The sequence below is a fragment of the Ascaphus truei genome, chromosome 6 (assembly GCF_040206685.1).
Source record: "Ascaphus truei isolate aAscTru1 chromosome 6, aAscTru1.hap1, whole genome shotgun sequence".
NCBI lineage: Eukaryota > Metazoa > Chordata > Amphibia > Anura > Ascaphidae > Ascaphus > Ascaphus truei.
Genome location: NC_134488.1, coordinates 126046760 through 126067829, shown reverse-complemented (window position 1 = coordinate 126067829; position 21070 = coordinate 126046760). Strand labels below are relative to the sequence as shown.

Genomic DNA, 21070 nt, shown 5'->3' with positions numbered 1-21070 from the left:
AATTGTGTTACATTGTGTGTGTCTTTTCCTGAAATAAATTACAATTTATTTTACCTCCTTGCTTGGCACAATCAATGATCCCGGTGTAAAAAGGTGATAATAAACCTGGTTTCCCGTGACATCCATACATTAGTTACTTTCAGTAAGAAGTCATTTTCAATCTTTTTCCAGTGTACTACTGAGAATGTTGAGAAATTTGACATTAAGGGGGTCAAACGTAAAAAGCACTCAAGTCTCAGCAGCCATTTTGGCAGACTATTCTTGTCAGCCATTTATATCTTGTTTGCTATAAGTTTTGTATGTCATTCAGTCTGTGTCTGTCTTCCATGTGTTATGTGCGGATTTCTGTGAAACTTGTCTGTGTGAACGTGAGAAGCAGAGTGGTTGTTGGGTTCTCAGTGGATTCTTTGTATCTTTTACCAGCTGCAAATGATGAGGTGATGTGGTAGGAGTATGTGGGAGTGAGGGGAGGGAGAGAAAACTCCAGGCAATAATGAGAAACCTTGGTAGAATTAGCTAGAGTCTGAGATAAGTACAGTTTCTCACATTGTAACTCTGAAACAAAGTATCAATAATAATGTGGAGGAAAGGTTACTGAAGCTGATGTAATGATTTTGGCTGATTTACATATATTCAGATTGTTTCTTTATTATACAATTACGTTATTTTTATGACGCACAAGCGACCTCATAAAGGGGCGTCTGTTTTAGTTTTTAGGGTATAAATATATGTCATACCATATTAACTGTTAGAGAGCTTTTCTATAGAAGGTTTCTCCTGTGTACACTGAATAAACTCACATGATAACTGAATGTTTTGTTGTAACATTTTTACAGCTTTAACACTACAATTACTTTAGTGCAGTTCTATACTTTCCTTTTATTTTCTCTAAAAAATAATTTCTTACTGGAAACTATTCACCTTTAGACATTTAAAGTGAATATACTTCTCCACTCTATTCATACAGTAATTCTATAGTGTACTTATTAAGAACTGTTCTTTAAGATTGATTGTATCCATGTCTATTTATTACATGTATTTTGACCGCGATTATATGTTCTGCCTCTAATCCTTTTGGCCAAAGAAATTAATTTTTAAAAAATGTATTGTATTTTTTATGCCACTTCTGGAGTGTCAAACATATGGTAAATCTTGGTATCATTTTTGAGAAGGACACATTTTCCAACAACACTTATATAATACCAGTGACAAACACATAGAAGAATAATGGCCACAGCATTGACCCTTTTGACCTTCACTTTGTAATGAGTTCATACGGGACCCTTCCTATCTCTTTGTCACAATGTATGAAGTGTAGACATAATGGATATTTATGATATTGCCTGTATTCAATAACAGTTTTTTGTGTCACTGTAACAAGGGAGTAATCCCTGTTCAAGTAATGTGCCTTTAATCTAGCAGTGTGGTGGTTAACTGCTGGTAGTCAATTAATAAACACCACCTGCCTGATTTAGATTGCTTACAAAAGCCTGTCTGTTGAGACAGGAAGTGACTCCTTAGCTCACTTGTGAGCTGACCTTTGGAGACACAACAGTCTTGAGCCCTGCCAGAAGAAACAGCAGAGATGCTTACAAGACACAGGGAAAACTACTAAACCTGAAGCTGACACACCCTGAGTGAAGGGAGCTGAACCAGGAACTGAGAAGATTTTCCCTCCAAGAAACAGATAAGACTTTTTTTCTTAAGAGACTTCTTATATCTGCTTATTTCATGCTATGTGTTTGGGGCTCGGAGAAATGCTTAACTAAGGGAGATGTGAATTAATTGCATAGTGTTTCACTAGAAATACTCCCAAGTGAATAGAAGCTTTGTCCCCCCTCCCCTGTGTTTGGAGGGATTTCCTGATGAAAAGGAAAAGGCACAATAAAGCCTTATTATAATTTCACCTTATAAAAGTCTCCATTTGTGTACCTCTGTGAACGTCCATCTACATATGGTGTGAAGTGGGATGAGAGGTGTCTTTGTAGTTAAAAAGGACCGGAGATTTTTTATGTGAATTTTTTTATGCTTTTTGCCTACAAACAAGTGTGAGCAACTTAGAAAAACAAAAAAACAAAAAAAAAAAAACCTCTCATGCAGCAGAGATCAGAGTTAAAGGGATACACACCACTGGAAACTTACAAAACCACAAATGGACTCTTTGCCCCAATTCCAAGAGGAGAGAGACTGCTGAAACAGCTAAAACTTATTTGCCTATCACAAAGTGTAATATGGTCATTGAAATAGGGGTTTTGCCTCCAGCCATAGTCAGGGTTCAAGAAGTGAGTCAGCCCTTAAAAAGGGATAGGTGTTTGTTGTTTTCAAAAGTTTCGCTGAAGCAGTGAATAAAGATGGTGACCCACGAGTGGTACTGATTTTGCAAATAAAGGTTGCCCCACCGCATAGGGCTACCAGCTGTGAATGGAGTATATGCAGAAAAGTGTGAAAATTGATACAAGACTGTGCTGAAGCAGGGGAATTTTTAGCAAACAAATGCTGAGTGTAAAATTGCCCTATAGGGGAAAAAGGGGTTTCTGAACTGTATAAAAGGTTTTTCAAAGCCAATTGCTGAGTGTTGAGTCACCCTGCCGGGAATTAAAAAAATAGTCCACTGCAAAGAATGCTTTTTTTTCTGCAAGTAAAAAAAAGTCTGCCTATATATATCTTGGGAGCAAAAGCAGACACCCAAAGGGTGAAGTGTGAATGCCATAATACCCAAAGATGAGACTGAAAATTACTGAACTCAGAAAGAAAACCAAATTCTGTTGCTGAAGCAGAGGGATTCACCTAGCAAGTAAATGGTGTAAAGCAAACAGAAGTTTTTTCCTAGCAACTACACATTCAGCATACCTAATGAGAGATTAAACCTAGCAAGTAAATGGTGTAAAGCAAATAGATGTTTTTACCTAGCAACTGCACATCTTGTATCCCTGATAAGAGAAAATGCATGCACAGTACTGCTGATATTGTAAAAAATTACCCAAGAAAGAAAAGTCTACAGAGATGCCTGTGAGAGCTACGACCTCTACAAGCAGGGTATGCCCACCTGTAGGACTACCACAATTGGGAGTTCTTGCAAATACAGTGGCAACAGCTGCAATAGCGCCTCCTGAGGTCAGGAAGAAAATTACACCTGATAGCCTAAAAATGGAGGACAAGATGCAGCATTCCTGTAATGAACCCTACCCTGCGGAAGAGTGGCCCTTCCAGTCCAATGAAGAGGTAGATATCTCTTACGGGGAACCCGAACCGAGTCACACCCACAAAACACCCCAAGAATGGTGGGGGTGCCTGAACTCGGCACGAACAGCAAAGACCACTCCCTTTGATGACGAATATGATCAGCAGGAGACAGAGCGGGAGCAGTGGATCACCGAATATTTCCATCAGCTATTACAGTTGCAAGAAAAGCCGGGTGGATCCAGTGACGCTGCTAAAATTTCAAATAAAGGAAACCCCAGTATTCCTGATGGGACGGAGTCATCCAAAACAAAATGGCGGAAAAAGAAAAGCGGTTCTTCACTTACCGTGAAAGGAACAGACACGTCCGCAGATCCTGTGGAGAAAAAGGGGGATCGAGTTGCCCTGCAGCCTAGAGAAAATGAAGAATTTGTCCCGCGGGTAACCAATATCCAGAGGGCCCGAGGCAGAAGTCGTGTACCCCAAAGAAGTGTCTGTCCGGTGCCAACAGTGAGGAACCCTCAACCAGTCATCCCAGGGAAGTGGAGCCAGAACCAGTGAGTGACGATCCCTTGACCAGCCCTGAAGATGCCCTGGAAAATGCCAGGCATGACTGTGATATGCTCCGTGAACAATTGAAACAAAAGGAAGATGGTTACACAGAGCTACAAAAAAATAACGTGAGGCTACAAAAAGATGTGCTCACAATTTACTCTTTAGCCAGGACAGAATTGGACGATCTCAAGACTGAGCTAGATACTGCAAATGCTACTATTTCCACCATGGATGGAAAGCAGAGCCAATCTGATAAAATGGTGGCTACGTTAAAGCGGAAGTATGAGGAGGCACTGAAGCAGATGACAGTCTTCCACCAAGAGGTTCACACTCTTCGCATAGAGCTGAATGCCTCACAACAGGAGGTCAACAGTGTCCGGATAGAGGTGGACATATCTCAGAAAGAGGTTCAGACACTCCGCAGAGCACTGGATGCCTCACATCATGAGACCAACAGCTGCCGCACAGACTGGAAGTTTCCAGAAAGGAACTACACAGTCTCACTGAGAAGCTGGACATTGCTAAAGAAACTATTGCCAATCTTAATACAAATCTCAAAGTCTCCCAGGAGGAGCTTCAGACCCTCAACCTAGAGAAGGATGTCTCATGCCTGGAGACTGTCAGTCTCAAAGCAGAAGTGTGTAAATGGAAGGAGGACTGCAAAGAGGCCCTGAATAGTACAGAGACTGAAAAAGGAGAACATTTAAGATTACAAAGAAAAAACGTAAAACTCAAAGAAGAAAATTTTAATTTGACAAACGACGTCAAGGAAAAAAATGAAAAGCTGCACGAGCTTAAAGAAATAAATAGACTTTTGGAAGGTGAGAAGTTTGAAGCAGAGCACCGACTGCAGAACCAACTGTAAGGTCTGCGTACGCACCTCGAGAAGGCAGAGGAGAAGCAGCGAACTCTGCAGGATGACTATCTGCAGGCTGTTAAAAAAATTCAAGTGCTGCAGGAACGTCTGATGACCCAGTATGTCCCCGCAAAGCAGCATGAGAAACTGAAGGCTACCCTGAGCATCACCAAAGCAACGCTAAAAGCCATGCTTAGAACCCAGGTGACGCGGCACAAAAGGGAGCACAAGAAGGTCCAGAAACTGAAACAAGTAACTGTGGCCCAAGCAAAGAAGTTCATAGTGCTTCACAATGCAATAAAAATGTGGAAGCAAGCTCAGAGAAAGCAAAGCATGCAGATAAATTCCCTGAGAAGAGACTTGCAAGACGCACTCAAAAAACAGGGATCTCTCGTGGATGAGATTACAGTCCTTCAAGGACAAGTATTGACCCTGACTAAGCGTCAGTATCCCACAGCTTCAAAAACCCATGAAGACAAGGGTACAGTGAGAGCTGGGAATACCGCTCATCTAAAAGACAAGGTTGCAAAATTTGAACCACCTAAACAAGCACTAGCAAAACCTTCAGCCACCCAGCAGGCAACACAAGAAGGTACACGTGCTGAATTAAAACCAGAAGAATCCTTAGCTGATGAAGCTGAAAAGATGGGACATTCTCTGGAAGGGGGTGTGGAATTGCAACTTAATCTAAAAGGGGCTGAACTAGCAACCCCATTGAGTGGGAAAAGGGCAGAGAGACAGCTTCAAGAGCGGATAACTCAAAGGGCTGTTTTTAAACGCTCTGCAACTGCTGCCATACAGTATGCCTACAATAAGACGAGCACCCGACGCGAGGGAAATCTCATTACCGCGCACGTAGAAAAAAGACATACTTGGAAAAAGTCCTCCTCGAATGACTGAGGGGTGCTGATCTCAAGCACCTTCAGGAGGAGACACGAATAAATTGGAGAAAGAGCTCCAATCCCAGCAGGACTGAGGGTTCTCTTCCTCCATCCACTCTCATTCAAGTCACAGAGATCCAGAATGAGAGTGGAAGGATGGGCTTTGGCCGTGGCAAGCCCGAGCTTCCTACAAACAGGGGCGGTATGTAACAGGGGAGTAATCCCTGTACAAGTAATGTGCCTTTAATCTAGCAGTGTGGTGGTTAACTACTGGTAGTCAATTAATAAACACCACCTGCCTGATTTAGATTGCTTACAAAAGCCTGTCTGTTGAGACAGGAAGTGACTCCTTAGCTCACTTGTGAGCTGACCTTTGGAGACACAACAGTCTTGAGCCCTGCCAGAAGAAACAGCAGAGCTGCTTACAAGACACAGGGAAAACTACTAAACCTGAAGCTGACACACCCTGAGTGAAGGGAGCTGAACCAGGAACTGAGAAGATTTTCCCTCCAAGAAACAGATAAGACTTTCATTCTTAAGAGACTTCTTATATCTGCTTATTTCATGCTATGTGTTTGGGGCTGGGAGAGATGCTTGACTAAGGAAGATGTGAATTAATTGCATAGTGTTTCACTAGAAATACTCCCAAGTGAATAGAAGCTTTGTCCCCCCTCCCCTGTGTTTGGAGGGATTTCCTGATGAAAAGGAAAAGGCACAATAAAGCCTTATTATAATTTCACCTTATAAAAGTCTCCAATTGTGTACCTCTGTGAACGTCCGTCTACAGTCACTATTTATTAAATCTATGTAGGTCCTTTTTAACTGTGCTCATGTATAGTAGGATGTGGGCTTGTAATAGCAAGAATATAAGTACCTTCAATCATTGTTACTATGTTGCTAACATTGTTGAAATGGAACAAAAAGCAAAAAGAGCCTCCAGAATCCAATATTCAAGATACAAACATTTTACTGATAGCAGATATATTGAAACAAGTAAAAAACACAATACAACATGCACAGGACAGAACAGTATATCTGCTTGTTGCCTCAAATCTAACAATTTATGCATAAGATTCAAATAGTGTCCAATAGAATCAAAGATGGAGCAAATATAGTACTACAGTGCACAGAGTCTGATATTACCACTGAGATGGGAGGAATAAATGTTATAGGAGGTCTGTAAGAACCCTTGTCCGGGGTAAGTACAGCTAAACCCCGTTATAACGCGCCTCGTTATACCGCGATTCGGTTATAACGCGGTTTTCCCGTGGCTCCCGTTTTTTTTTTTAAAAAAAAAAAAAAAAAAAAAAAATTTTTTAAAAAAAATTTTTTTACATTTTTTTTTTTGCACACTGCACACACTCACTGCACACACACTGCTCATTGCTCACACTGCCACACTGCACACACACTGCACACTGCACACACACTGCTCATTGCTCACACTGACACACTGCACACACTCACTGCACACACACTGCTCATTGCTCACTGCCACACTGCACACACACTGCACACTGCACACACTCACTGCACACACACTGCTCATTGCTCACACTGCCACACTGCACACACACTGCACACTGCACACACACTGCTCATTGCTCACACTGACACACTGCACACACACACTGCTCATTGCTCACTGCCACACTGCACACACACTGCACACTGCACACACACTGCTCATTGCTCACACTGACACACTGCACACACACTGACCACACTCACGCACACTCACACACACTTACGCACACTCACGCACACTTACGCACACTTACAGACACTCACACACACTCACACACACACACACACACACACACACTTACACACACTTAGACACTCACACACACTCACACACACTTACACACACTTACACACACTTAGACACTCACAGACACACACTCACACACACTCACACACACTTACACACTCACAGACACTCACACACACTCACACACACTTAGACACTCACAGACACTCACAGACACTCACAGACACTCACAGACACTCACACACACTCACACACACTTACACACTCACAGACACTCACACACACTCACACACACTTACACACACACTCAGACACTTACCCACACTCACACACCCATATACACACACACACTTTCTCTCCCATATATACATACACACACACTCTCTCACTCTACACAGACGGGCCGCGACCAGCACCACCACCCGCTCCCCCCCCTCCTCCCGCGCAGGCAGCGGGAGCACCGGGGACAGCGGTGGGGAGAAGAAACCCCCCGCTACAACCTCCATGCAGGCAGCATGGTTCTGAGGTAAGCGGCGACCTGAGGGGACATCCCCACTCCCATCTCCTGCCCCGCGGCCTGTCCCGAGGTGACAGGGGGAAGCGGGGACAGGAGAGACATCCCCGCTCCCATCTCCTGCCCCGCGGCCTGTCCCGAGGTGACAGGGGGAAGCGGGGACAGGAGGGACATCCCCGCTCCCATCTCCTGCCCCGCGGCCTGTCCCGAGGTGACAGGGGGAAGCGGGGACAGGAGAGACATCCCCGCTCCCATCTCCTGCCCCGCGGCCTGTCCCGAGGTGACAGGGGGAAGCGGGGACAGGAGGGACATCCCCGCTCCCATCTCCTGCCCCGCGGCCTGTCCCGAGGTGACAGGGGGAAGCGGGGACAGGAGGGACATCCCCGCTCCCATCTCCTGCCCCGCGGCCTGTCCCGAGGTGACAGGGGGAAGCGGGGACAGGAGAGACATCCCCGCTCCCATCTCCTGCCCCGCGGCCTGTCCCGAGGTGACAGGGGGAAGCGGGGACAGGAGAGACATCCCCGCTCCCATCTCCTGCCCCGCGGCCTGTCCCGCGGTGACAGGGGGAAGCGGGGAGCGGAGGGACATGCCCGCTCCCATCTCCTGTCCCGCGGGATGAATATGCGCTAAAGCGCGGCGGCCATTTTTTTTTCTCGCGACCCCGTTAGTAACGCGGTGGTCTCGGGGTGGACCCCGAGACCCGCGTTATAACGGGGTTTAGCTGTAGCTGCAGTAGTTTGGCACCAAATTGAAAGTGAATGCATTTTGGCAGAATCCCTCGTACAGATGCAGCGGCCATTATTAAAACACTTCACGCGGTGTATTCCTCGGAATACCCATGTGATGGCGCGCGATTTCTTCCAACCGTTCCGCCTTTAGACGCGAGTGCAGAAAATGGCATTTTAGTGTTCTGGTTTTTAAACACCTGAAATTGACACAGTAGCACAGTAGCACAGTACAATTCATTCATTTCATTGCATATAATTGCACACAATCCATGAAATGCAATTAAAGCAACCGCTATCAACACGTGAACCTGGAGAGATTGATGCCGTTAATGCCATGTGGAGTTCAGCAGCGCACACGAAAACGGCGCCATGATTTGTTTTAATAACGGCCGCTGCATCTGTAGCTAACGACGGTAGGCTGATAAATATTTTTATCACCGTGATTATATTTTTATCACAAGAGCCACATATTGACATTTTTGTGTGTGTATTTGTTATAACGCGTATTCAGTGGTTAAATATATATAGAAACTAATTAATAATCTAGGTTTACACCTTTTCAATTTCCTTTATAATCATAGAACATGTCATATTTGTTCAAAATTTTGGATAGAAATACATTAATACAGTACCTGAGCAGATATGCCTCCCAAACCTGTGGAAGCATCTCCATCACTAGCAGTCCCTGTTGTCCACTGAATATCCTCATAATTGAAGATAGTAAAACACCTGTTCCCATCAGTAGTGAGGACAGCTTGGAAGGTGTTAACCTGGGCAGGGGTAGTAAAAGTAGGAAATACAATGTATATCTCTTCAACTTTTCACATAATTACAAGAGCCTGACAGCTTTGGAAGCTGAAAAGATCTGCCACGTATCATTTTTATAAGGTACAAGAAAGGGGGATGAGAAAACCACTTGAAGTTCCTGTTCTGCCTTCAGTGGGATATTATATCATCAATGTACCAACCCCCAGACTGGGATCACATAGAATCCAACTGACAAAATTAAAAAGAAAATATAGCGAATGTTTATGCCTTTACATATTTTTTAGCCCACTGCAAGAAAATGGAATGAATTTTTATTACTCACGAGATCACAGGAAGTGCGTATGGCTACTAAAAATGTGTACTATTCATTTAAAGAGCTGAAGGTGAGTGTTACCAGAACGGCTTTGCTTTTAATTCACTATTCTTGCATAGTCTGATTTTGGATAAAATATATACAAAATATTAATAAAAATAACAATGCTAAATTGCTGCTACAGTACTCTGTTAATTCCCTAAAAAAAAAAAAAAGCACAGCTGACCTTAGATGATTTGGATCCATAATAAGCCACCTTATCCCAAGTGACAATGAAAGCCCATGTTGCAGTGAAATGCAGATCTGTTAAATATTGCTCCATGTCTCTGGTTATCGTCTGCAGCAGACTGGTGTCTGTGCTCTCGCGATAGTACACCATCCCTGTGAGTTCATTATCCACGTCTCCCCAGTAGGGTGTGACAAATGTTTGTCCATTCGTCAGGGGGAACGCATCAGGGGTGTATTGAGAAACAGCAATTTTGAAGGAAATCACACCATTGTTATTTACCTAGAAACAGAGGACAAATAGACAGTTACTTTCAGTAGTATTCCTGTAGGCAGGAGTACAACAGTCATCCAGGGAACAAACAGCTCAGGCAACTTTTATCCATTACCGCGGTCACTATACAAAAGTGAGAAATGGGGTAACGTCGTATCAACTTCTATTCAAGGAAAGCCAGGTATTATTATCTCCTTGACTGCACATTACTCCACTTCTCACTATATTGAATGAGCTGGGAGTGGACAAGAGAGATAACTACGTAACCAAACACAAAAATAGACAGCTCTCAATGGGGCTAAGATAAGATAAATAGTGCAACTTAAAGCACATCTATCACCACCTATGGAGAGACTGAGCAGGAGGGACACGACTTACCAACTTCGTATAGCCTTGTGACACGTCCCTTCACTGCTGTGTGCTCACACTGGTCTGTGGAGAACTATATCATAGAACTCTATCATTGTCTCTCTAGAGCATTGTCAGGATTCTTGCATTATAGACCCAATGAATCTGAGTTTCCCTGTTAGGAATAGTATAGTGTCACATATTTGGGATATTTGAGCTCAACATATTGCCTAGACAGGCCCTCATTGAACTTGATTAGGAGCCCAATATCCCTTATAACACTACTATTGGTGCTGTACTCATTTATTTCACTCTCCATTTGGAGTGTTATTTGTTTATTCATTGTTTGCATCTGGTTCTTCACTCTGTCATAGGGACATTTTTTAACAGGGTAATAGGGAATTATCATCGAACGCTTTTTTTTTTTGCCCTTTGGGAATGGGCCTGAAGAAGGGGTTTCACCCCGAAACATTGGCCCCTTCCCCTGTAGTAGCACACCTCCCCCCCCCTTTCCCCTGGGATTTTCCCTCCCTCTGATTTTCCTTTCCTACCCTTCTCCTTCCCTGGTTTCTCCCGCTCCCTCCTTGTCACATATACCACACACTTTTGTGTTGCTTACACCCCTTTGGGGCTTGTGTTCTTATTGCTGATTAAATAAGTTTGGCTTATTCCATTTTTCATTGGTTATTTGTGAGTGCTGGGAACATAATTTTGTGTTTAAAGAAAGATAACTAAAGTATATCTTTCTCTCTTCAGTCTCTCTCCCTCTGTCTCCATTTAACCTCTGTTTCACTATACCACCTGCCCTCCTCTTGGGCCTATATGGCATTCTGGTCTCAGCATGAACAGTACAATACAAGTTAAAGAAATAACACTGCGAGGGTTCCATTCAGAAGCATGGACCTGCTGCAGTGCTGGGGACAACTGGTGGTTATTGGATAGGCTGCAGTGGAAGTTAGGATGAGTGCCTGGGGAGGCGATGAGAGCGGATGTGTAGTATAAACTGATATACAAAAAACTTTACTGGAATAATAGTTGGGATGTTTACTACTATACAAACCTGTTTTCTCCTCCAGGCATCTCCCCAGCATGTTTAACCCACACACAGACACACATTGAGGTGTCACTCATTACAAATGTATTCTTGCTAAAGAAAATATCAAGTGTAAAGAAGCATGGGCGTCCGCAGAAATGTTTTCAGGGGGGGGGCATAATTTTAACTAGACAGAGAGAGAGAGTGGGTGTGGGGGTGTGTGGGTGACGGGGTGGGTGACTGACACTTGGGTGGGTGACTGACTGACTCGTGTGTGACAGGGAGGGAGAGGGAGACAGGGAGGGAGAGGGAGACAGGGAGGGAGAGTGGGTGAGAGGGTGGTTGACTGACACGTGGGTGGGCCCCAACTCACCGGGCCTGGGACGCCAACCCCGACAGACCCCAGTTGCCAGCCCTGTCCCCCATTCTCTCTCTACTTCTACCCCCCATTCTCTCTCTCCCTTCACACCCCCCATTCTCTCTCCCTCCCCATCCCCATTCTCTCCCTCTCTCCCCCCCCCCATTCTCTCTCTTACCTGCACACAGCCACTGATCTACAGACACTCAGACAGACCAATACGCACACTGACCACACACACACACTCAGCCACAGAGCGCCAGACAGCGCCAGACAGCGACACAGCGCCACACACACACAAGACAGCCACACACACACACCAGACAGCCACACACACACACCAGACAGCCACACACACACACACCAGACAGCCACACACACACACACGACACACCAGACAGCCACACAGCCACACAGCCACACACACACACACACACACACACACACACACACACACACACACACACACACACACACACACACACAGCCTCAGACACACACACACACACACCGCCGGATGTAAGTGCCTGGGGACGGGAGGGGGGGGGGAAGGCCGGCGATCCGACCAGCCAGAAGTGCATCACCACTACCCGCCCCCGCGCTCATCTTCCACACCAAGGGGATGGGGGATGGGAGCACCAGGACAGGAGGGAGCGGAGCACCAGGGCAGGAGGGAGCACCAGGACAGGAGGGAGCACCAGGACAGGAGGGAGCACCAGGACAGGATGGAGCACCAGGGCAGGAGGGAGCACCAGGACAGGAGGGAGCGGAGCACCAGGGCAGGAGGGAGCACCAGGGCAGGAGGGAGCACCAGGACAGGAGGGAGCGGAGCACCAGGGCAGGAGGGAGCACCAGGACAGGAGGGAGCACCAGGACAGGAGGGAGCACCAGGACAGGAGGGAGCGGAGCACCAGGGCAGGAGGGAGCACCAGGACAGGAGGGAGCACCGGGACAGGAGGGAGCACCAGGGCAGGAGGGGGCACCAGGGACAGGAGGGAGCACCGGGACAGGAGGGAGCACCAGGACAGGAGGCAACCCCCCCACCCCTGGCGGCCGCACCCCTGCACCTACCTACTATCACCCTGGGCGGGTGGGCAGCCACGGAGACCCGGGGAAGAAGGGGGGACACTGCGCAGCCACCAGTAGAGGAGCGGGAAGATTCTGCATCACGGACAGTCACGCGCTCACTAGCAGCAGGCACAGGAAGTGCCGCGAGCGGCTGTGAGCGGGCTCGGGGGGAGGAAGGGGGGGTCCCAGGTGGGGGGGGGGGAAGCAAGGAAGATACGCGCGCGCTTCCTTGCACATCGTGAGTGCGCTAAATCCTGTCACGCCAGTGCCCTCTGTCCCCTGCTGTTGGCAGCCCAGGAACCAGGGGGGGGGGGGCAAGCGCCCCCACTTGCCCCCCCCTGCGGACGCCCATGTAAAGAACAGAAGGTAATACATGGAATAGATACATCAGTTACTCCCATAGATCAAGCATTCACCACTGGGTTATATGGCCGAACACCACCCTCAGACATGTTCAGGTTTAGGAATCAGAAACGCAGATTGTACCCTCCATCTGTGTCTGTGCCAAACAGGCGGGTTATGTTATGCAATGCGAACCTTAGACAAACCGGAAGATAAAATTAAACGCACACTTAAGGCTCCAGCATAAAAATAAAAAGTCATGTGTGCTGAGCAGGCGCATTTTAAGAGAAACTTCTTTGTCTTTGGTCACTGTTTTGTCCCAGATATTGTGTTTGTGATGGGGATATTTGTAATTAAAATTCAAAACACGTCAGTGGCAAAACGCAAAGAAGTTTGACTTAGAACGCGCGTGCTCGGCACACACCTCTGTTTTAGCTATTTGCACTTATATAGTTATACTAACTGTCTCTGTGCATGTAAGTGCGTCTCTGTGTATGTGTATACGTGTATGTCTTTGTGTGTGTGTGCATGCGTCTCTGGTGCCTCGGTGTATGTGTGCTTCTGGTGCTTGTGTGTGTGTGTGTGAGCGCCTCTGGTGCCTGTGTGTGTGTGTGCGTCTCTGGTGCCTGTGTGTGTGTGCCTCCTCTGTGCCTGTGTGTGTGCCTGCCTGTGTGCGTGTGTGTATGCCTCCTTTGTGTGTGTGTGCCTGTCTCTGTGTGTGTGCCTGCCTTTATGTGTGTGTGTGCCTGCCTCTGTGTGTGCCTACCTCTGTGTCTGTGTGTGTGCCTGCCAATGTATGTGCCTGCCTCTGTGTGTGTGCCTGCCTCTGTGTGTGTGTGTGTGTGTGTATGTGTGTGCCTGCCTCTGTGTGTTTGTGTGTGTCTCTGTGTGTGTGTGCGCATGTGTCTGCCTCTGTGTGTGTGTGTGCCTGCCTCTGTGTGTGTATGCCTGCCTCTGTGTGTGTATGCCTGCCTCTGTGTGTGTGTGTGTGTGTCTGCCTTCCTCTGTGTGTGTGCCTGCCTCTGTGTGTGTGTGTGCCTACCTCTGTGCGTGTGTCTGCCTCTGTGTGTGTATGCCTGCCTGAGTGTGTGTGTGCCCGCCACTGTGCATGTGTGCCAGAGTCCGGCCGCCACTGCGCATGTGCGGGGCGAGACCCGGCAGTGGTTTTTTTGCGCATGCGCGAGCGCGACGGCAACGCATGATGGGTGCGAGCACAACGGCAACGCGCGGTGGGCGTGCGCCTATTAGTACCGTGAAGTCACTCGTGTTACGGTTTTTCATTACAACGCAAGGATTTTTCCCCATGAAAACCCTTTAGGCGCCAGCAAAAAAGTTTCACTTCAAAAGCATATCACTTACATAGAGAGATTTGTATGTCTGACTGAAGAACTTGAAGTCAACAGAGATAGCCAGTTCTAGGGATGCCCCATCATCTAATACTGGGGTTGTCTTGTCTCCTTCAGATATTCCATATGGATAAAGAAGAGATCCTAGATGTGGAAAAATAAAGTCAATTAACATAATTGAGGGATAGAAAAGGCTGTTCCGTTTATAAGTATGAGTCCCAAGCCCTCATATTCAATTCTATTACATTGTATTGCTTTGCTTTGCAAGTTACTTTGGCAGCAGTTGGTTAAATGAAAAGATTTTAAGGAAGTTGATTCCTGGATCAATTACTGTCAGATATGTAAGGCGTGTGCAATGCAATGTGTTACGCCTGCGCTCGATCAGGGGTTTCAGGAGCAGGACATTGTCAGGAGCAACACAGATTCAACACAGATTCAAAACTACATCCGCTTAAGTCCTACTTAACTTGAGAAGAAAAACTGGGATAAAAACTCAGTGCAATAAAACAGCACCATTTTTATCAAAGCAAACAAACCCCAGTGAAAGCAATTGAGTTTTTCCCTTTGATGAATATTGTACATTTTTTCCGCAGTTTTTCTCTAATTTAGCAGCCAAGTAACCCCTTATTATCGAAAGTCTCCTGGCTAAAAACTGGGGGCAAAACTAGTATAAAAACGGCACCATCTTTATCAAAACTAAAAGAGGAATCCCAGTGAAAGAAATTGTATTTTTTACTTTCATTAATCTAATATTTTGCACTAGTTTTGAGGACAGTTTTGACAAATGTACGAATAATCTAATTCTGTTGAACAAGGGGCAAATTCAATGAAATCCATAATTTAAATTTTTTATTATATACTGTATATATATTATAGAGGGGAAAAAGAAAAGGGAGAAAGCACACCTAGGAAATAAATAAAGAGGTGAGTGCACACACCATAACGAGCTAATACAGAGATATGGATGCAGTCTCCAATTCTGTCGCTTCAGCCGATCTGTAACAAGGACTTATCCTTGTTGAAGAAACTATCTCTAAAATCCAGCAGGGATCTGGTTAAGTGCAGCAGGCGATTAACCAGACTCCACCTGGCCAATTAAGTCTGTAAGAAAAGCCCCTTGTTGGAAACAGGAGAGATATTCCTTGGCTCACATTTTGGCTGACAGAAGGAGAGCAGAGAAGCCTGCACACAGACACTGTCTTGAGCACAAAGGCTGTGCTGAGATCAAGACATCAGACACCCAGACACCCAGAGACCTATATTTCCTGGACACATAGGACCCAGGAACCTGCCAGAGACTGACATGGAGAGCCACCTGCTTATGGTACCTCCTGAGACTTTGGGGTGATAGGCTGGTAATGGGAATATCCCTCCAGTCCTGCAGATACGGTCTGGGGAAGTCAGTTAGCCCTTACAAAGGGATAGGGGTTTGTTATTTTTTTGTTTTTGTATGTTTTGCCGGCATAAAGGAGCAGGCTTAATAAAGCCAACATATAATTTCACCCTAAAACAGTCTCCATTTACAAACCTCTGCACACATCTCTTACACGGTCACTCCTCGCAATTGAATCCGAGCCGCACCGTACAGGTTGGGAGACTTAATGGCCCATTGGAGTAACACTGCGGGGGTCCCTGCGTTTGTCTGGGACTCGAGCTGTGTGAATCCTACCGGGTTCCACCTGTCTGCAAGAGACAGAGTGAATCACTCTCCCTGCGCTCCTGTAACAGGCGATCGCAGTGCTTTTATTTTATTTTAATAACATATTATTGTTGCAGGGGGATCTCCGGAGCTGAATCACATTAATTCCAGGTCTGGGAACAACCTGTTTCCCGAGTTAAACGTCCCGTTATCCCCGCCATGTTTAAATTCTCCCCCGTCACGGCCCACTTGATCAGGATATTTAAACAAAGCAGGGGGACACCGACACCCCTTAACGGGGCCTGTAACTCTGGAAGCAGGGGGTCCCTAAGGCTGAAATTAAGCCTGGTAGCATTCACACAGCTCGAGCCCTTCTCAAATGCAGGGACCCCTGCTGTGTTAATCCGATGGGCCATTACAGCCAGCTAGCCACTGGCCGCAGTGAGTTGCCGAGTGTTTGGGTTATTCCCCTCATCGGCTGACAATTAAATTCAAGACTGCATCTGTACTTCACCAAAATTCGCAGACCAGAGAAGTCGACACATCACATCAGGTAAGTGAAAAATCAAAAAAGCTTTACTAAAGACATAAACAAGTAATCTCGGGATTCTTTTTTTTTAATCCCTGTAGTAAAGCTTTTTTGATTTTTCACTTACAGTACCTGATGTGCTGTGTCGACTTCTCTTCTGCGGACATTGGTGAAGTATCGGGGGAGAGGGAGCGGGAAAGAGACAGTGAGAGGGATAAAGAGGAAGAGAGAGGAAGAGAGAGGGAGAGAGAGGGAGAGAGAGGGAGAGGAAGAGAGAGCGGAGGAGGGAGCGGAGAAGGGAGAGGTGTTTTGGTTATAAAAATGTTTGTGTTTTGGTTTTACAAAATATTGTGAAAAAAGTTAAAATTTGCAAGAAACCGTATTTGAACTTTTGTGCCTAAGTTTGCAAGTTTTTAGTTTGCAAAATGCTAAAGTTTGCCCACATCGTTACAATAAATAAAATGAATTAGAGGTTGATCCTTTCTTATGCTGTAGCTTGCATTTAGCTCGGATTTGAAAATGCGTTGTTGTAAAAGTGGTTGTATTACCTCTTTTCGGAGTTTCTTGGCCAAGTGATGAAGTCAGAACTGCAGAAAAATACATAAATAGATGTTAATATTTAAAAGTTTCTGGCACCATATGTCCTGATGTCTGTGAGTAGAGACGAGCGAATGTTTTGTGCGGATCCGCAGCGGATTGGCCGGTTCCTTTGGTCCACTGATTTAAATAGATCAATCTCAAAAAGGGCGAATTGCGTTTTGCTGATTTTTAATTATTATTACCAATACAATCCGCAGATTCCGCAACCGATTGGTGGTTTCTGAATCCACCAACTGATTGCTGCATCCAATCCACCAACGGATTGCTGCATCCAATCCACCAACGGATTGCTGAATCCAATCCACCAACGGATTGCTGAACCCACGGATTGGATTCTACAAATCCAACCGCGGGTTGGATCCAATTGTGGTTTTTGATGAATCACGCGGATTGAAATCGCCCAAAACCGTTTGCGGATTTTACACGGCGAAATGGATTTTGGGCTGCAAATGCATGAAAAGCCCGAGAAACGGATTTCGGCGGATTCGCCCATCTGTATTCGTGAGCTGTGAGATACTTACCAAGAAGCAGCAATGGAAGGCTCCTCATTATAACGTCCATGATGTCTTGATCGTACTCACGTCTAAAAAATAAATTTACATTAAGTCAACTGGAGATTTTTGACCCCGTCATCTGATTAAGTACGTGGAGTCTTCAAACATCTGGAAACATCTGAGCACCAGGAAATTACAATTGTAATTTCAACAATGTTCAGACTGTGCACTCTGAGTGTAACTGAGGCATCCCATTGTCTATCAGAGAATACACATGCAGTGTGCTTCTGTGTTCCTCAATAGAGGTTGAGTATTGTACTTTAGCTTCTCGTAAACATTTATTCAAGGTTGTCTAGATTCACACACAATCACAGAGCTTTAAAAACGTGAAATTGTGATGAGAAAAGTGTATTCTTCCTGGAAATACCACTGACTGGTTATACCCTTTCACTTTAAACAGTATAAATGTCCGAGATAGGAGCACTCATGCTTGATCACAGGTAAATACCAGGGTGGCGCAGGTAAGTCGGCGTACATACATCCGACCTCCAAAAAAATGAAAGACTGGCACTCACATGGTCAGGTGCACATGAAATTACTTATTGCATTAACGTTTCGGACACGTGCCACAGGTCCAAGCAGTGTCCAAACATCAATGCAATAAATAAATGTACTTGCACAAGGCCATGTGAGTGCCAGAACATGGACAGTAAAGATACATAAAGTCTCACATTTATATGCAATACAGAAAGCTTGAAAATACAGAACACAGTTCCCATTCAGATCAGCAACCAGGCAGGACATTGCCCGGGTAGTTAGATACAGAAGGACCCCAGTGTTTAGCACCAAGCTTGTTGCAGCCAGGAAATAGAAATGGTGGGGAGGAATTTCTACTCTCCCACACAGCTGATACAGGATCAGCTTTTCAAAATGATATTCCCAACTCATACCCACCAATCTCAAATCAGAGAATGCAGAAAGTGACCCCCCCCCCCCTTGTGCAAATGTAAGCAAAGGATGAAAAATGTCTAGCAAATCAAATATAGCCTCTATATCATTTTCCAAATGAGTAAAGCCAGCTGTTTGCCAATGGATGTGACAAGTGAAAACCAGGGTCATTCCCTCATCTACTTCACTTGTATGTACCAGTATTATCATTGTTTGACTGATATTAAATGATATCCTTTACCAACAGCAAGCTGTGCTGCAGAATACACATAATCTGTGCTATCACAGACTTAACTATCTTACATCATATGTACTAAGGAATATTTCTCCTTAAGACATCACCCATGCTGGAAAACACCACATGACACAATTAATGTGAATGGCCATAAAAGGCTATATACTGTATAGCACTGCGTAGTAAACATGGCCCTGGTAATGCAAACACTGTATATCAATATATTTTGGAGTTTATAAAAAAAAAAAGTAGTATTTTTAATACATTTTCACTCTGTTATTTTTAAGTGAATTAAAAAAAAAATACTAGTAAATGTAACTGTTGCATGATATGGACATCAGCTTTGCCTCCTTGGAATCATAGCCTCCTATTCTCTGATTTTATTCTCATGTAGCTTATTCCAGATCTCACTCCCATGGATGGTAAACCTGTCTGAACTGAGATTACCGCCCCACTTTAAATACCTGTTCCAGTATTGTAAAGTACTCCAGGTAATTTAATACAGTATATAATTTGTATACTACCGATTGTGCTGCAAAATACAGATGGGACATATTTTACTGATTGCAGCGCTATCCTAACTCCCAGTATAAGAACATAGCACAGTACAGTGTATCAGAGGGTTCCCATGTACAGTAATTCTTTAGCAATACTTGCACAGCTTTTAACTAAATATCCCAACAAACCTCAGGTCCATGATAGAATGCTATGGCAATTATAGCACAGTTCTGAATATACACAGTATTCACCCCATATTACAATGACTCACGCCAGCGCTGCCAATGTACAGTATGTTGACATCACATAGATAAAGGATAAAGGATAAAGCAGCCAAGGATAACACTCCTACCTATTTGCCTCCTGACACTCCACAGTCACAGAATGGTCTAAGGTAGTCTGACATCTTATACAAATAGGGAGTGGACGGGAGGAGGTACTATTGAAGTTTAAACAAAACGTAACTGATACCTTATTCTGCAGTATACTGTAAGTAAGATTGCTTGTTTACAGAGAGCTAATTATAATGTCAGTTTTATTGTTAGCAATGTCTATAGAAATACTTGTTGATCTTTCTTTATACCACCAACTATTATTATCTTCCTTTTCAATTCCGTTAAATTGAGGTTATGTGCACTAAGTTTATTTAGGGTGGGGGAGGAGGAGTTCTAATTTAGAAGTGTTGTTGTATATATATCCTCTCAAACCTCCCTCCAAATAAATTAGGGGGAGATGCTTGCACTGAAAGAGGAGCACACCTGAGAGATACTGTATGCTATTGGCTGTGCCATGTATTTTTAAATGAGGGAAGTCACAATTCGTATCTCGCCTCTGAGGTGGCGAGAAATACAATGCAAGTGGTTTGGAGCGGTTTAGTCTTTTGCACTTTTTTTTAGAACTATTAGAATTCAGCCTGTTTGCAAAACATGCAAGTTTGGTCATTTTACCCGGATTTGCACAACCGGAACGAAACTGCTTAACAAACACCTGTTTGGAAACGTGAGAAGGGCTTACAGAATAGCAAAGCATGCCAATCCCATTGAAAAGGACTCCTTTGAAAAAAATCAGAGCTACTAGAATATCCCCCTAGAATATTCCCCTAGAATATTTTTAGAATATCCCCCTAGAATATTCCCCTAGAATATCCCATTAGAATATCCCCCTAGAATATTCCCCTAGAATATCTTTAGAATATCCCCCTAGAATATTCCCCTAGAATATCTTTAGAATATCCCCCTAGAATATTCCCCTAGAATATCTTTAGAATATCCCCCTGGAATATTCCCCTAGAATATCCCATTAGAATATCCCCCTAGAATATCCCATTAGAATATCCCCCTGTGACTGTTGACTGATAACACTAAAAAGAGTAGAAGGCCTAGAGTCACTGATTCAGTAATGTCTGCACTGACCATCCAAAGGTTATGTCTTCTGCTGTATTTATCACAGCTTCTGCGTGGAACTATAGAAGAAAGATGAGCCACTTACAATAGTGAGCCCACCGGCAGCCAATGGATTACAATTGTGGTATTTACTATTCTGATGACTGTGTATCCAACACTTC

The 21070-nt window shown here is 44.8% G+C and overlaps 1 protein-coding gene across 3 annotated transcripts in view; it reads right to left on the bottom strand.

The window, feature by feature from the left end:
- Positions 1-21070, bottom strand: part of LOC142497853 (alpha-tectorin-like) — a 299739-nt gene that overhangs the window by 4298 nt on the left and 274371 nt on the right. Inside the window, exons 1-6 of one of the 3 annotated variants that reach the window (XM_075606223.1) lie at positions 19859-19936; positions 17853-17914; positions 17280-17318; positions 14577-14707; positions 9796-10077; positions 9121-9258 (exon numbers count right to left, since the gene is read on the bottom strand). In XM_075606223.1, the coding sequence (XP_075462338.1) occupies positions 9121-9258; positions 9796-10077; positions 14577-14707; positions 17280-17318; positions 17853-17892 (630 nt within the window). In that variant the 5' untranslated portion in view covers positions 17893-17914; positions 19859-19936. Of the gene's footprint in view, positions 1-9120; positions 9259-9795; positions 10078-14576; positions 14708-17279; positions 17319-17852; positions 17918-19858; positions 19937-21070 lie in introns of those variants that run through there. The other 2 variants (XM_075606225.1, XM_075606226.1) reach the window with 2 other exon arrangements.